The 17498-nt window shown below is 39.3% G+C and overlaps 2 protein-coding genes across 2 annotated transcripts; one reads left to right on the forward strand and one right to left on the reverse strand.

The window, feature by feature from the left end:
- Window positions 1-812: 812 nt before the first annotated feature.
- cdca5 (cell division cycle associated 5) lies at window positions 813-2061 on the reverse strand. Its single transcript, XM_022747590.1, has one exon. The coding sequence runs from the start codon at window positions 2010-2012 to the stop codon at window positions 1221-1223; it is 792 nt and encodes a 263-aa protein (XP_022603311.1). The 5' UTR covers window positions 2013-2061; the 3' UTR covers window positions 813-1220.
- Window positions 2062-2179: 118 nt separating this feature from the next.
- Window positions 2180-15187, forward strand: psmb2 (proteasome subunit beta 2). Its single transcript, XM_022747591.1, has 6 exons — window positions 2180-2364; window positions 2887-3009; window positions 3546-3616; window positions 13598-13760; window positions 14078-14127; window positions 14969-15187. The coding sequence occupies exons 1-6, from the start codon at window positions 2274-2276 to the stop codon at window positions 15068-15070; spliced, it is 600 nt and encodes a 199-aa protein (XP_022603312.1). The 5' UTR covers window positions 2180-2273; the 3' UTR covers window positions 15071-15187.
- Window positions 15188-17498: the final 2311 nt, after the last annotated feature.

Below are 17498 nucleotides of genomic sequence, written 5' to 3' on the forward strand. Positions count from 1 at the left end.
TGTGTTTTTGAATGTGTGTTTTTTTAAAAGAAAACAGGACAAAATCTCAAAATATCTATTGGCAATTTTAATTGAGTATTTATTTACATGTACAGTCAAAAAAAAAACCATGACAGGTTTTCTTTTATGCTTATGAAAACACAGATGTGTGATGACAGCCCAACAACAACACTGAAAGGCACTGTTTTACAGTGTTATTCTGGATTTCTGAGTAAGTCAAATGTGAATGTAAACACATAATTAAAGTGATGTAAGCTGGTTGGAGACCTCTGAATGGCTACTGACATTTATGTTGTTTTTCAGCAATTTAAATAAAACGAACAATGAAGAGAAACAAAATTCCATTTCAACGTATAAGGGTAGAAACTCCTGATAAAGAATTGTCTGTGAAGCATCCAGATCATACCAGTCCTGCAAACGTCACGTTTTCCCTCTATGTATTTTATGCACAACCAGTTTGTGATGAATAAGTGAAGTCAATTAACACAGTCAAAGCCCATTTAATAAAAACAAACAAAATGCTATTTTATCATACCAAGTCAGCAAGACAAGCAAAAGGTAAAGGTAACGATTATTTCCATTATCAATCAATCTTCCGATTATGTTTTGACTACTTTTTCAGTCTAGGAAATGTCAAAAAGAAATGACCATCATGCAGAGCCAAAGTGTGACACCTTTAAATTTCTTTAAACCCCAAAATACTCAGTTTATAATGATCTGATGTGATATATATATCAAAAAGCAGCAAATCATCCTATTCAGAGAATATTTGGCATTTTTAAAACTTGTTTTTCCTTGAAAACGACTGAAATGATGAATCAATTAATAAAATAGTTGCCAATTATTTTTCTGTCAGATGACTGATTGATTAATCATTTCAGTTCTAAAAGATAATCTATATAAAAGGTTTTAATTATAACAAAAAGAAAGAACATGCTTTTGGTTTACTTGTCTACTGGACATTTTTAAATCAAAACAATACCTATGTGTGACCATACTATCCACATAAAGAGCAAATCAACCACATTAAGAGCATTTAAATGAACAACCAAACATAAGAACCTCCAAAGAATCAACATTTACAACTTGAAATATACGAAAGCTTTTCTTTTTGAGTATGAAGCAAACCAGGAGTCAGTGTTTTTTCAGCACGTCATTGACAGAAACAGCATGCCATAAGAGAGTCCTTCAATCTGTCCAAGACTTTCAGTCTCAGTATTTTACTCCACGACCAGCTCAAACTCTTCTGCCTCCTCAAACATTGCGTTCATCTCTGCAGCCAGTGTGTCCAGCTCTATGGTGTCTATCTGCTGGACCTTCTTCCTCCTCTTCTTCTCCCTCACCACAGCCACTCCAGGGATGTTTGGGTCCGGCTCGGGGAAAGCTGAACCACGGTCATCCGCCTCGAGCAAAGACGTGAAAGAGTTCAGACAAGACAAGGACCCTAAGGCCTCCAGACCTCTCTTGGGTGGCCGGACTCTATGGACCACCTCGGGGGTCTGCAGCTTCTCAAAGCCAAATAAAGTCTCACGGGAGTCAGGGCTGCTCAACGAGTTGTCGCTGAGCCTGCTGTAGGACCGGCGCACTTTTTGCGACCACACCGCGTCCTCTGGATCAACCGCCGGCCCCTGGGGACGAGAGGGCGGCGGTGAGGATGGGAGGATCGGTGAGGGCATAGCGGCCTTCTTCTTCTTCTTCTTGGCCGAGGAGGAGCCACCACAGTCCGGGGCTGGACCTGGAGTGGAGACCTCCTGCTTTTTCTGCTGGTCGCCTTCCGATCCCGACCGTCTCGGCGTGTTCTCCTTGTTATGCTCCGACGGTGCGACTGTTTTTCTGGGAGCTATTTTCCTCACAGTTATGGAGCGTTTAACGCAGACAGCCACCGTCGCCATTTTTTTGTCTGTTTGTATGTTAGCCTGAGAAGGAGAACTCAACCGCGGTGACCGTCTCCGCAGCGAGCCGTTGAGCTTATTAGACTCCGACATTACGCTTTGAGGCGTCCCTTCGTTCATACTAACCTTCAACCGGGAAAACGATCGATTCTTGTCGTGTCTATTTTGAAATAAAGCGGTGATGGTTTTTCGGTCTCAGTGAGTCCGCTCAAATCGCCCGCCCTCGTCGCGTAGAAAGGACGAAAGCGTGTTTTCCGGTGACGTACTCAGCCTGCGTCAATCGTCTCAAACTTTTGCTGTGTAATCTGTGCATCCGCGGCCAAGAGGCACCTGCTGTTTCAAAGTATTTTATAGTACATCAACTCACAGCTAATATTCGGGATGGAATATTTGATCGGCATTCAGGGGCCGGATTTTGTCCTCGTCGCTGCCGATAATGTCGCAGCCAGCAGCATCATTCAGATGAAACACGGTATGACAACGCGTTAGCTTAGCATTAGCCATTCAGCCGGTAACTGAAGCTAAATTAGCACACACATGCCTGCTTTATTAGCTCTTGCTGTGGTTATATCTTATTCTTTTCTGCTGACGAATAATCACTAAAACTTCCTCTTGTAGCAGTGTACTGTTGTGTAACTTCACGTAAAGACTCACAATGTAACGTTACCACACAATCTGAATGTGACTTGAGCTAACAAAGCTAACTGGGGCTAAGTAAAGTGGCACATAAATCTCTATCATTCTGTTTTTTTGCAAAATTTGGACATTTTTTCTTTCCATGATTTATAGCAACACAACTAAAGCCATCGGCACGTATTGCTTTGGGTTGAGCAAGTCTTTTCTTCGTGTAAATCAAGATGATCAAACAGGCTTGTAACAGTGAAAGTGAAAGTCATTGCTGAATTAACGTTTCCCAATCTGACAGTTAAATGCACATTTTAATAATGAATTAAAGCAAATTAATGAGTCATATTTCGTGCTCTGTGTTTTTCAGATTATGACAAGATGTTCAAACTCAGTGAGAAGATCTTGCTGCTATGTGTTGGAGAAGCAGGAGACACAGTACAGTTTGCAGAGTACATCCAGAAGAATGTTCAGCTCTATAAAATGAGGAACGGTAAGGACTTCAGACATGATGATTATGCCACACAATCTCCAGTTCAACTCTTAAGTGACTTGTCTTTAACACCACTGGGTGTTGTATGACAGTTATAAATACAGGTTCCCATTCATTACCAATTTTTTGGTACCATTGATCAAACTATACTTGTTCTGATATATTATTTTGAGGAATATGTATATTTTTTTGTTGAAAACAGTTGTTATTTAACTAAAGAAGTAAGTGCCAAACTTGTACATTGTACACTTGTACAAACAGTCTAAATAAAATACAAATTTTCATTTAAATCAGGAGCTATCTGAATTACATAAGATAATACAAATCTGATCAGCGATGCAAACTATTGGTACTTTGGTTTGTGGTGCTACAGATGCATTTTTGACACTACAAAAAAAGTATGAAGACTTAATGCCTTTCCCTAGTCATTGATAAAATGTCATATTGTGAGGAAAAATACCTTTCCTAAAAAAAAAAAAAGCACACATGCACAACTTTGTGTCTAATGTCTTTTTTTTTCTCCTTCCTATTCTTAGGATACGAACTCAGTCCAGCAGCAGCAGCAAACTTCACACGAAAGAACCTTGCAGACTACCTTCGGAGCAGGGTAATTATCCTCATCTATAACTATAAATCCATTTACAACATAAATCTTATTTAGAGGGAAATTGCCTAAACTGAATGAATATGCCTGTGAATATTAACACATTTGTTAAAGCCACACAAAGCTGTATTTGTAGTCTCATCAAGAGAAATCCAGCGGTGCACAGTGCACACTATCCATTGTGATTTTCAGGAGAAAGAGGAAAACAAATAACAGTAATAACATAACTGCTAGTAATACAGTTAAAGGAAATTTGAATAGTAAGAATTCAGCTCCTAGCTGTTTTCAGTGGAGCAAAGAGTTGTCCCTTGATAATACATTAAAAATCCCTTGAAGCCTTATACCTCGCTAGAGGTTAGTTGTTCCTGCTCACACATTACCGTAACATTTAAACTGCCTCAGTTTGTGAGGGCGATACTCGTTACTGATATGGTCTGTTTTGAGTATCAAATTAACTGTTGTTTTAAAAACAAAATTAGCTTGTATAGCCAGAGCGTAAAAGACCACATACAGAAGGGGATGAACATTTCCTTTTCATTTCAAATATTTATTTCACCTTTTGTTGACACATCCAATAGAAATATTCCATCATTTGTTACTGTCGGCGCTGACCTTATTTGAATGCTGTGGTCTTTTACTGCCAGTCTGTTAAAGGACCATCACTTCCCATAAAACAGTGATACTAATTTTTATTTCAGAGGATTGTTTTCTCACGTCCTAGGAATATTGGGTCTGTGTGTGACAATAATCATGAACAAAATAATTGTTTGCATTGAGGCATTGCATTGTCACATTTTCTTGTTTGAACCTCACAGTTGCACTCAATAACACAAAGGGACGTTGTCTTTTGTGGGACAACTTTATAAAGTTTGCGTCACTCTGGATCAGTTCAGCAGACATCCAATGAATTTATAGCAATGAGTTCTTCTTTATTAAGAAAATTAGTCAGAAATGCACGTAATGAGTTAGTAAGAGTCTCCACAAATCAACATGTTTTATCAAAATGCAAAAATAACAAGTGACTCCGAATTTCCACCAGCCAAACGGGTGTTTGAGAGAGAGAGAGAGAGAGAGAGAGAGAGAGAGAGAGAGAGAGTATAATTTAAGATGTAATCACATTTTAAATTACAACACTTAATTGAGGTTAAAGGTTTTATGTGTAACATTCAAAAAAAGACACTGGTAGCCATTATGTGAACTGCATCCTGTTGCTTGCATGAATACTTGTACTCCGTAGCTAGGCGTTGAGTCAGCATCCTGGGCATTGGGCAAAACACTGATGTGACATTCACAAGACTGAAACTGATTGATCGTAGCATATTTATCATGTTGATAGATGAGGTAACTGAAGTTACAATTTTATTACAGTCTGACAATAAACTACGTTTGAGTCTGTAGACTATATTTGACAACACTGACATAGCACTAAAATGAAGTGTGGAGATAGATAGTTATGAGACTATAGTATCACAATGTTAAGTTTTTTTGAGATGGCAAACAAGGAAGTCAGGAAAGGCCTCATTCCTGAAATGATGCTCAATCAGTTCACAATCCGTGGCAATGGAAAAGTGATTAATACATGTAAATTCTTTGGCATTCTTACATATAGTAACTTTAGATTTTATGATGCTACTAAAGGCAACTAGCAAAATAATTCTGTCCTTGTATACAATTTTCTTTACTACTACTGTCAGATATGATTGTGTGTAATCAAAAATTGTCTTTGAAAGTCCACACATTGTTATTCACAGAGAACAAGCTTAACAGTCTTTTGGTGTCTCCAAAAAATGGAAATTCAACTTGCAAAGGCGCACCATCTGCTGCAGTTTGTGTTGCCATGTATTCTCAGACCTGCTCCATCTTTCATGCTTCCAGAGAACATTTTTGTTTTTTTACCTGCTCAGGCAAACTCCTCCATCCCACTGTGAAGACTTTCAACACCAGTATCTTTGTGTATTCTCGCAGTTAACAAAACAGTAGCTAATTAATCTCTTGTACCAGTGGTCACCGTCGGATTTATGCATATTCATTATTGGAGTGATAAGTGAATATACCTATAAATATTTTAATTTCTTTTTTAACTTAGTTACATTCCTCTAGCATTTTCAATCTCATTTTGCTGCAGGGAACAAAGGATAGAATCACAGACTAATTCCCATAAGTTAAAGTAATACTCAATTCAAATTGCTGGTACAGTAACCATATGTAGTAGGTTTACTCATTCATATCAACAATATGTTTAAATTTCTGCTTGAAATTCATTTCTTGTGGTTAAAACAGCAGATGAAAACACTCAAACACAATAGAGGCCTCGCTTGTCTAGATGGTGTGACACAGTCGTGATAGCTGTAGATGAGTAGTCATCAAGTTCAGGTGGGAATCAAGTCTCACGTGCAATTATACCTGTGTTTGTGTCGATATCAGCTTGAGACATCTAGGCTGAATCAGGAGATGCATTTTGACAGAGGCAGGTACATTTGTCAGCTTGTTGTGAATGGTGATGAAGGTTTCTCCCTTTGAGACTTCATGGCAACACCTGAGCCTGCAGCGCTGTCCCCCACCCTGACTGTGCAGGTCCTCTGGGTGTATTATCAAAATACCAGGGTTTTGACCTTCAGTATTTCAATACCAAAATTTAACCAAACAAAACTTGCTGATTTTTAAAAAAAAAAAAAAAAAATAGATAAATTAAAAAAAAATAAAAGAAGAAGGTGCAAAATTTTTCCTCATTACATAAGCTTGGATTTATAAGCATGCTAAGTTAACCAGCTGATTTATCTGTCTGCATTTTCATGAGTTGATGTGTGTTTGTTCTGAACATAGTTTGCAATGTGCACTGCTTTTTGAAATTATGTGTTGAGACTTTCTCTCTAAATTAAGTACTTTTTTTAGCGAATTAATTAGTTATAAGAGCAACATACTTACTCTACTTTTTAATGTTTAAAGGTAAAGTTTTTAAGGTCAGTGTCATTTAAGGTTAAACCCCAGTTACAACACATATTGAAGATATTCATTACATACCAATCATTATGTATCACTTTGCTAACTTGGTATGGATACAGTACCTGTTACTACAAAATAATGTTTTTCTCTTGTAACTACAGTTGACTACCTAAATGAGCATCTACAGAAAAGGCATAAAATAAATGTGTTTTAAAAACATTCAGATACATATTTTTAGGCCTGCAACGAATAATTGTTTTCATTGCCCGTACTAATATGGTTAATAAAATCTCAGAAAATTAATTAAACGTAAATCCATTATCAAAATAGCTGATGATTAACATGCTGTTGATTAATCAATTAATTGCTCTATATATTTTGCATTTGTTTTAACTTAGCACTAAGTTCAGAGCTGCAGCAATTAGTAAACTTTGTTAATCGTTTAATGATTTGTCAAACACTTCACAGTTCCATCTTGTCATTTGTGAGGATTTGCTGCTTATGTGATGGCACAAAAACGATTAATCGATGAATCAAGAAAATAATTTGCAAATTAATCACTAATGGAAATAATCATTTCCTGTCCTTACATAGTTTATCTTCGTGCAATTGCATTAGTTTTAGATGTTACACACCCTGCCTAAGACATCTCTGCTTCTCGTATCCGTGCGTTGTATATTTTGCACTAATTTGTTAAGAGTAGTGCAGCCGCTGCCTGTCACAATAGCAGAAGGGTGAAAATAATTACAAAAAACAATTAGTGTGGCAGAGATGGGAATGTGGGACACATCGAACGGGGGATAGGGATGGAGTAGGAGGAGGAGGAGTGGGGGTCCCAGGGGAGAACAACCAGGCCCAGTAGACAACACCACACAGACTGGAGTGTGAGAACGAGTAGGAGTCAACATACACACAGATACAATATACATGCACACAGAGGGACCTATAGGATTAGGATCGTGTTATTCAGTCAAGGTTGCACATGTGGTGGAGGATAACATTTATATTCATGTCTTGTCATAAGTTGCAACTGTATCGTTATTTTTGTGCCTCACGGTTATGAATTTGGTTTTATGAGTGCAGGATTTACTAATGCCGCGTTCTCATGAGTGCTGAGAATCTGAAGCAATAGCAGTTTCTCCTCTGCATCCCACACCTTCCTCCAGCTATGCTCTTTTCACATCAACCTCCAGAGTACATGGACATTTGCAAATTATGTTGTATAAACAGGTTTTTTTTTTTTTTTGCCCCAGAACATCTTGAGTATGTAGAATATGTAATGTGTGTTGTCCATTTGAATGTGAAACAGGGAAAGAGATCATCTGCTAAAGTGTTGAAACATTTAATATCAACTTCAAGTCTGACAGACTCTTAATTATAAAACAATTTTGACCCTCTGTGTCTTATTTGGGTCAATAATTATTCTCCTTGAAAAAGTATCTCAACTGTGTGTGTAACTCAAACCAATTCGTACCTACTCACGACTTTGTGGCTGCAGTGAATGGTTCATTATTTTCATCAGCGATTATTCTACATTCTTGATTAATAGATTCACCGTTTGGTCCGTGAAGTGTCTGAAAATTGCAAAAAAAAAAAAAAAACGGTTATTAAATTGTTTTACAGCACAAGCAGATGTCTGCAGATTGATTGTTTTGTATGACAAACAGTCAAACAAAGTATTTGAGAATCTGGAAGCCATGAAATTTTGTAATTTTGGTTTAAAAAAAAAAAAAGCCTCAGAATCTACTGCAGCTTTGACTTGTTCTACCAGCAGTTAACTGTTCGACTCTTTAATAATGTAGTTTACTACGATGGAAACAAAAATTCCATAAAGTGATGAACAGTTGTGCAGTTCATCTGTTATAGTCCATAACCTTTAAAAACAAAACATGTGCAGCATAGATGGTCTTTGATGCTACAGGCTGGTTTCTCAGACATGGATTAAGCCCATTTGTTGACGAAAAGAAAATTTAATGTAGATTTTTTTTTTTTTTAAAAAACGCCTGTAGTCTAAGATCTAGCTCAATTCATGTCCGGGGAACTGGCTGCATATGTTGGAATTTATTTTAATTAATCTGATTAAATCATTGTAGATTAAAGTTTAACCCAGACAGAAAGGCAAGATAATGATCTGCTCTTGTATATCAAATCTTTTTTTTTTCTTTTTTTTTTTCTTTTTCTACCATCCTTAAATCATCTTCTGAACCCCCCCCCCCCCCCCCCCCCCCCCCCCCCCCCCCCCCCGAAAAAAAAAAAAAAAAAAAAAAAAAACATCACGTGATTCTGCCAGCATGTCCAGACCCCTAGGTTAAAACCCACTGACTGATAAATTAATCAGTGGTATATTGTTAATTCTGATGGCCTTGTTCCTGCAGGATAAATTACAGATGAAATTACCCTAGTGGCTGCAGACCTCCAGGAGGTGTAGTTAGCTAAAGTCAGCAGCGCATCTCGGCGCAGAGTAAGCGAAACCGTGTTCGCATACGACTGTGTGCTTACCAGCTTGCCGTCCACAAAAACAACTCCACTAACCTCTGGAGTACTGCATTCACTCAAGCTTTAGAGAGCAGACAAAGAAAAAAAACTAGCGGTAAGCATAATCACCTGAGGCCTCGACTCTGCTGCATTCATATCAGTAATGATACACATGAAATTCACCACAGAACAAAACAACAACTGCAAAGTTTTAGGGGCATAGAAATTAAGCCTCTGCCCTGCTTCTATTTGTTTTATTTTCCCGTTTCATGTACTGTAATTGTGCTATATTTGTGCATTGAAAATAAATAGAAATTAAATTGATAGATATTGAATTGACAGGTACACCAGGATTAGTTGGTGTAGGAGGCTGAGACATGAGGTTAAATTGAAACCACAAAACTCAGGGGAGGCAGAGAATTTATAAATATCACATTTCATTTTTTTGGAGGTTTATGTAGAAGCCTAAAAGCCTCACAGTCATCAGTTTTTGTATATATGTGGATGTTTGCTGCGGTAAACTGAAGAAGTAAAATTGAGTCAATCTGTGAAGTTTGAGCTGTTTGTGGAGTTTTCTATAAGGCCGCAGCAACAGTTAGCCTCACTGCTGCGGTGATCTACAGCTGGCCCCATATGGGTTTGTAAAATATTTTTTAGCACACAATGGGCACAAATAATTACTAGCGCCATATTGCACGCAGCTCCCCTGCTCCTGCACAGATGAACAATTAATACAGCAGATTGAGGAGAAATGCCAATAAAGAGAACATGCCCTGGGGCAGGGTGCAAAAATAGGTTGAGGGAGAGAGGGAGAGAGGGAGAGAGGGAGGGAGGGAGGGAGGGAAGGAAGGAAGGAAGGAAGGAAAGAAAGAAAGAAAGAAAGAAGGGAGGGGAGTGCTGGAACGTAGATGAGGAGAGTTTGGGGATGAGTTTGTGGTGGTTTATTAGCGACGTGACCTTAATTTGTGTCACAGCTAGAGCTGTTTTTTATGAAGCCGATGTTCTAAAGGAGTAGTTCAACGTTTTGGGAACTACACTTATTCACTTTCTTGCCGAGATTTGGATGAGGAGATCGATACCACTCATGTCTGTGCGGTGAAGCTTCAAGAAGCTGGTTAGCCTAGCTTAGCACAAAGACTGGAAACAGGTGGAAACAGTTAGCCTGGCTCTTTCCGAAGGTAACAATACCACATACCAACACTTCTGCAGCTCGCTCATCAACACTAGAGCTGCAACGATGAATCAGTTGGTTGAAAATGAATCTACAACTATTTTGATAATTAATTGTCTGAGTCAGTTTTCATACAAAAACACCGACCATTTGATGGTTCCATCATGGGTAGTAGTTTTCTGATGTGTTAAAGACCAAGTGCTTAAACGTTTTATCGAGAAAGACATCTTCAGATGAATCAATAATGAAAATCTTAGAGTCCTAATTAACACTGTATATCTTGTTTGTTTAATCCATATAAAAACTGAATTGTAGCTGCTCCATGTTGTGGTCTTTTCCTGTGGGTTTTGTGCCGAGCGCAAATGAGCGTAATTTCCCGAAATGTCAAACTCTACCTTGAAAACCAGGTGGGAGCGGTTTTGTGTGTGTGCAGAAGGCGATGGTAGTAACGCACAGGTGAAGCTTTTGTTAGGCGGCACAACGGTCGCCTTGTTTGGCTGAGAGCTCGACTCGCGGCAGGGGGATAAAACATATGATGTGTATTGTTTGCATGTGAACCTGGGTGTGAGTTCAGGTGGCTGGGTTAACAAGGTGCCTGGTTCCCTCCGAGGTGACATGGGAAGGGAAGGTTATTTTGATGCCAAGTCCGTATTATTGTTACATTGTAACCAGTGAGGCAGGTGTCTGGTGGGTGGGGGTGACGCCACTGGGGCGTTCGCAGACTCACGGAGGAGTTAAAGTGCGCGCACACACACACACACACACACACACACACACACACACACACGCGCACACACAGGGTAAGATTTTCAACCTGAGATTCACACCCCTCGTGCACACTCACAAACACACTGTTTCTCTTTTTCACGTGTGTGCGTGTTCAAAACCATCGTTAACACACACACACACACACACACACACAGACACTAAAGCCTACTCCACAGGGAGCATAACAATCATCGTTGCCCTTGTGGCAAACACACAAGTCACAGAAATAAGCAGGTCGGCTGAGAGATAAATTGAAATGAGAGGGCAGGTGTGTAGATCACAACTTGCCTGGCATCATGTGAATCATTTGCCTCTCCGCACGACCGAGAACGCCATATTATATTTTTCTTGTTGCATTTTAATCAAAAACACCACACTGCATATACATCCGCAAAGAATTCAGGCCATAAGTTGCTTTGAAATCCCAAAAATTGTCTAGCTTTAAAGGGATTTTTTAAAATGAGGAACAGTGGCTTGCAAAAACGAAGAGAGAAAATTAGTGTTTTGGAGGAAGAGAAGGGAGAAGAGGCTGGAAGCGTAAAAGATGTAATTTAAAAAGAGAGGAGGGGGGTGGGGGATAGGGGCAAGAGAAACGACTTTAGAAGTTTTTAATGAGCCCTGGCGCTACTCCAGGGCACAGGGTGAAGGCGGCGGAGAGTGGAGGGGGGAGGGAGGGAGCGAAAGAAGGGATGAAGAGGGAGGGAGGGCGCGATGGAGGCAGCAACAGGGGTGCTGACTCCCAGCAGATGTCACACTGTCGGTGACACCCTGATTCTCCCCCTCGTACACAAACACACACGCACACCTCCTCTGTCCTGTGACGCCCTTTCACCTTTCCTCTCCCTGTCCCGGTGCGCTCTCACTTCAGCCTCTTGTGTGCGCCTCTCTCGCTCGCTGCTGTTTATGCTGCGTTAATGTTGCCGCTGTGGAAGTCGCTCCGTGTCTCTGCTAAGCTGGAAAATCAAAGTCGATAATTAGGAGCAATTTATTTGGAGTAAGTTGAGAAAGAGAAGTTGTACTTTTCAAGTGGTGAGATGTGTTGCTCTCATGAACTGGCTGATGAGACCGGCTGCTCAGAGGAACGGTTGTGTGAGATCAGGTACAGTCAGTGCCACCATTGTTGCAATCTGTATGCTGATGGCAGTGTTAGCAGCACCTCTAACTGGGGGAAAAAGAAATAACTGAATGCAGAAATTCTGCCAACCTCTGCCACCTTGTGTTTACAAATCCAGGAGCTTCTGCAAGTGAAGGGACACTTTTTTTTTTTTTTAACATGAAGTTCATTTTACGTGTTACAAAGAATACCACTCAGCCTGTGAAAACGGTTGCATAATTTCTGTGGTGGCTCTGGATGGAGCTTTCCAGAGTTTAAAAAAAAATCTCAGCCTCAGCTCAGACCAAAAACAGCACGAGGGGCTGCGTTGATGAGGGCGTGTAAAAGGTACTGGTGAAGTAATGAAACGAGGAAATGCCTGATGAACAGTTTAAAAGATAGTTTCACAGTTTTTCCAAATCTGTCTTAAAACAATATTCAGGTGCACATATGAAGATTGCAATAGGTTTTGCTTTCTGTAATGATTCGTCTTGTTCATAGCTCAAGGAGGGCTATGGTTTTTCACGCAGGCCTAAAGTGGGTCTGAATGCAGCCTTGGCCATTTTTTTTTTTTGTCTCTGAGTCCCTCAACTTGATGGATGTGCAAAAGTAACTAGATGGAATACACCTTAAAAAGGTGCTCTGAAGTTAGGAACTTGTCACTTAATATGGGAGTAGTCATCTTCCTACCTGACACCATGGCTGCACTTGTTCCTGACCAAAATGCAGCAGAAGAAAAGGTGTATAAACAGAAATGTTGGCGTTTTGAAGGATGTGTTGTGAAGAGCTGTTAACCAGCTGCTGCTGAAGACAGTAAAACGCTGCTCTGTGCATTCGCTGAGAACTTTTCAAAGAATATTAAAATATTTAAATACATGTCTGATGGTGCAAAATGTGCTTTGCGGTGTGCTAATGGCTGTTTAGAATACCTTGGTGTTCATACATGTTGCTGTTTCATCAGGACTGCCTGGGGGGAAGTACCACTCAACCAGAAACACAAAGGTGCTCATACTGAACACACCGCCCCAGTAATTTCATGTGGCTGCATGGGATGATATTAAGGATGTGATGCTCCATTTTTCTTATATTTTTTTTTTTTACAAGAGACTCCTTGTAACATGTTTTTGTTGATGATGTTGTTTTAAAGTTTTCCCATATCAGCTGGTACCATGACTGATATCAGTTTTTGAAGCAGTCGGTGTTAAATGAGATTTACATTAATTTATAGCCCCTGCAAAAGTCACAAAACGGTCGAAATTGGCATTAAAATTAGAACTAATTAAAATTGTAATATTAGGTGATACATCCATACATGCAGTTTTTGGTTTAGTGTACAGATGTTGAAGAACGTGGTTTGGTGCGGTTACCGTTGGTTTCACTTCAGTGTTCCTGACTCGGTGACATTTACATCAACATTTTATCAGCAGCATAAACAAAGTGACACTGAATGCAATTACTTTACATCCCAGGTTAACACCTTGTAAGGATCCTTGTTATAGACCTGAATATTACTCACCCCTCCCTCTGTCTCCAGACTCCATATCATGTGAACCTGTTGCTGGCGGGCTATGATGACACAGACGGCCCAGGTCTCTTCTACATGGACTACCTGTCTTCGCTGGCCAAGGCCCCTTTCGCTGCCCACGGCTATGGAGCCTTTCTCACTCTCTCCATTCTTGACCGCTACTACAGACCAGGTCAGTGCAGAGAAATGCCCCGCGCTTGTTTTTTTGCAGTTTATTGTTCCTGCGAGACTGACTGGGAAGTCAAGAGAAAACGAAAAATTATAATGCAAGTGTGTAGAGTGTGTCCTGCAGAGGTTATGGAGTCGAATCAAACTTTGGCCACGTCACAAACTAAGGGCACTGAAAGAGTTTACCTAATGGCATATGATTACAGCAGGAACAAGACAGAGATCTTGTCTTGTTAATGAAAGACTCAACGTTATGTCTCTAATTCATGTTTCTGTTCCCTTCTCATTTTTGTTTTTCTTCTGTTTTTTTTTTTGTTTTAGATCTGACCCGGGATGAGGCGGTGGATCTGCTGAAGAAGTGCATTGAGGAGGTGAGTTCATACAGTTTCATTCTTCCTTTTTGTATGAATTAGAATCATAATCGTCTTATTTAATTGTTTATTATGTTGTTCGGCCTTTCAAGTGGTAAGTTAGCTCTAAAAAAAGTAGCTTCCAACATTTTTTCAGTGCACCCGGTGGCTACAAATTAAACTCAGTTTGCCTTGGATTTACTCGTATTAGTAAATCTTTCTGTCCGGGCTGTCCGCACAAAACTTGGACCCGAGGAACTGGAGCGACAGCGGCCGGCTGAATTGTCTTCACCAGACTGATTTGAATATTAGTGAGCTTTCATGTAGGCTCCATGGGAAGAAATCTGCGTTGTTTTATTGATTCATTCCTTGATTTTTTTTTTTAATGGGAGTCTGCCTACAGTGAAACCAGCAAGCTCCTAGCCCTGATCAATCATTACAGATGCCATTAATAAGTTCACATACATATAAACAGCTGCAGATATATGTGATTTAAACAGCCGCCTGTGGAGGTTACTCTTCACAAAGCTTACAAGAGGAAGAAACAGACTCAGAGATTTCAAACATGTGAAAAGGTCTTTCTCTGAGTCATTGTGGATTGATATATTTGATAAGACGGAAGTGCATCTGTTTCATCAGTCGGGCTTGTGATGGACATTAAAAACACTTGGATTGGCCTTTACTCTTAATAGTCAGTATTCCACTTCATCCCTTTGTTTTTCCCTTTTTGGTTTCTGCATAATGTGACTATCCGTTCTGCTTATTTATTATTAAGATAATATCATTTATCTTAATATTTCTCATATAATAAATTCCATCTTATGTCTTAATAATTCTTGCTATATCTTTTTCCCTCCTGCAGCTGAATAAGCGCTTCATCCTGAACCTCCCCTCCTTCACTGTCCGTTTGATTGACAAGGAGGGCATCCATGACCTGGAGAAGCTCACCCTGGGCGCCAAGTGACCGCTCACTGCTTAACTACCAAGCCTGACTCCCCATTTCTTCCTTTTTTTTTTTTTGTACTGTTGACCTCCTTGCTCTTTCTGTTCCAATAAAAAGTGACACACAGTTGAGATACAAGCTCTTTGTCCCTGTGGTGCTTTCTCATTGCTCTCTAGTCTGCTCATCTGCACATAGAAAGAGAACAGCCTTCTGGCTGTGTACTTTTGCACTTGTTCTCAGTGAGTGTGCGTGTGGGTAATGTACACTTGCTCATACTTAAACACGTGGACTGAAACATGCGTGCACATATGGTGTTACTTAAAAAAAGGAAAAGTAGTTTTCTCATAGAATGTTTTCCCCCTGTCCTTGATTGACCAAACTACATAGAAATATTAGTATAATTTACTATGGAGTCAAATAATCCGGATCAGTTTAATTATTGTTAAATTCTATATTGTTCTGCATCACTTGGGCTTTCAGGCAATACAACTCACAAGCTGACAGTTCAAATTATTTTGATTTAGTCTGCTAGTGAATATATGATATATGAGGTTCAAAACAAGGTCATTCTCACATTTAAACAAGCTAAAATCATTTGACATGGAGTTTAAAGTTATTAATAGCAATGTACCCATGCAATCAGTTAAGACAACATCTCAAAATGTGGTCTCAAAAATTACCATGGAGTTGTATCAGTATATTTCTAATGCAGTGTCAGTAAATGAATAATCACAACCTGCAAAGCGGATGCGTCAGGCTGTACAGGTTCTGATTGTGACTCAGATTCTGTACGTAAGCAGGGTTGTGAGAAACAAATTCAGGTTACCTTCAGGAAATAAATATATATATATATATATATATATATTTTAACAGTATACTTGTTCTTTTTTTGTACCCACTGTTTAATTCAGCTCTAACCAAAACACAACACCCATGCATTTGAATATATTTGAGATGCAACCCTTATTCACCCTAAAGCAAAACTTGGAAAGTTGAAATCTACCAAAGCGGAGTTATTTTGTGAGATACTGTATGTCAGCAGATATTCACATCCTTAACTGAATTCTATGAAAGCCAACAAGCTGAAGATACAGACAATTACAGGCTTTAACTGTTTGATGAAATGATCTCAGGGAGTTCAGCTATAGTCAAAAGAGTTGTATAAAGCCTTGTGTGGCTCCACATGGAGCTGCATCAGATCTGATAAATGACCTCATGTGATGTCACTTGAGTCAGCGTCTGTTGGGTCTGAAGACTAGAAGTTTTGGAAGTTAAAAAAAATCTGGTGGTGTGGAGTTACAAAGAAGTGAGTTTACCAGACCACCGTAGCCTGCTCCCCTTCTCTGCTTGAGGCTAACATGTTAGCTTCAAGCAGAGATGTTAGCCGCAGCTAGCATAACACACCCAAATCTGTGGAGTTGCGCGACTCAAGTCGAGTTGCATTGTGGGTGACGTAGGCACCAGTTTTTGACAAGGAAGACAGAATGCGAGGAATAAGACATGAACATATCTACTCCATCTTTTTTTTTCATTTTAATTTTTTTAAACTGTCATCGTCATCTGACAATGCAGCGTGATTGCTAGATTGTTAGAGCACTCCTTTAACTCAAGGTCCACTTACTAGCTTTTCTGAAGATTTCAATTGCGTATCACAATCTTTGCAGTGGATGGAGTTGCTAATTTTCCATTATGTGACCTAAATATGGTGAATTTAATATATGTGACCACCTTTTGTTAAATAACCCAAGTTCCCAACGTAGGTCATGTGATAACAACTGAGCCGTCTCCCTGATATCTGAACAAATTCTGTGATGAAGACTGAGAATGCAGTTGTAAGCTCGGAAAAAAGTTGTACTTTGAATTAAGATTTTTTTTTTTTTGTCTCAAGAACATTATTTCTTGGATTAATTGCTGCTAAACTGCATTAATTATCCTAACTACTAAGAATAACTTAAATAAAACTGATTATTGGATCATATACTGCTGTATAGATAAGATGGGTCACACTAGTGGGTGTACGTAATACTGATCAAATCCTCTGGATGTGGTGATCCAGAGTGAACTCTTCTGGTATTTGTATATTATTTTATGAATTTTGATTTAAATCTCGGAGAAAAGCATAGTTTTTTATATACACAATACTATGGGATCCCTCAATAATAATTGATAATAAATACATTTTAAATGCCTTTCATTCTGAAATGTATTTTGTTAGTTAAATCATGAAGAAAAGAAATAACCGTCTTGATATACTAACAAGTAGCTCCTGTAATAATTAAAAGGTCTTTAGTTTTTCTCCATGTCTGTATACAAGGAGTGTTACAGTAAATGAGCACATACAGCTGTAAATAGGAAAACCAGGCCAAGTTGGTAAAATCACAGCTGAATAGGTGTGTGAGTGTGTGTGTGTGTAAGAGAGAGAGAGGGAGATAGCTCATGTGTATGTGTA

Source organism: Seriola dumerili, unplaced genomic scaffold (genome assembly GCF_002260705.1).
Source record: "Seriola dumerili isolate Sdu_G_001 unplaced genomic scaffold, Sdu_1.0 BDQW01000110.1, whole genome shotgun sequence".
NCBI lineage: Eukaryota > Metazoa > Chordata > Actinopteri > Carangiformes > Carangidae > Seriola > Seriola dumerili.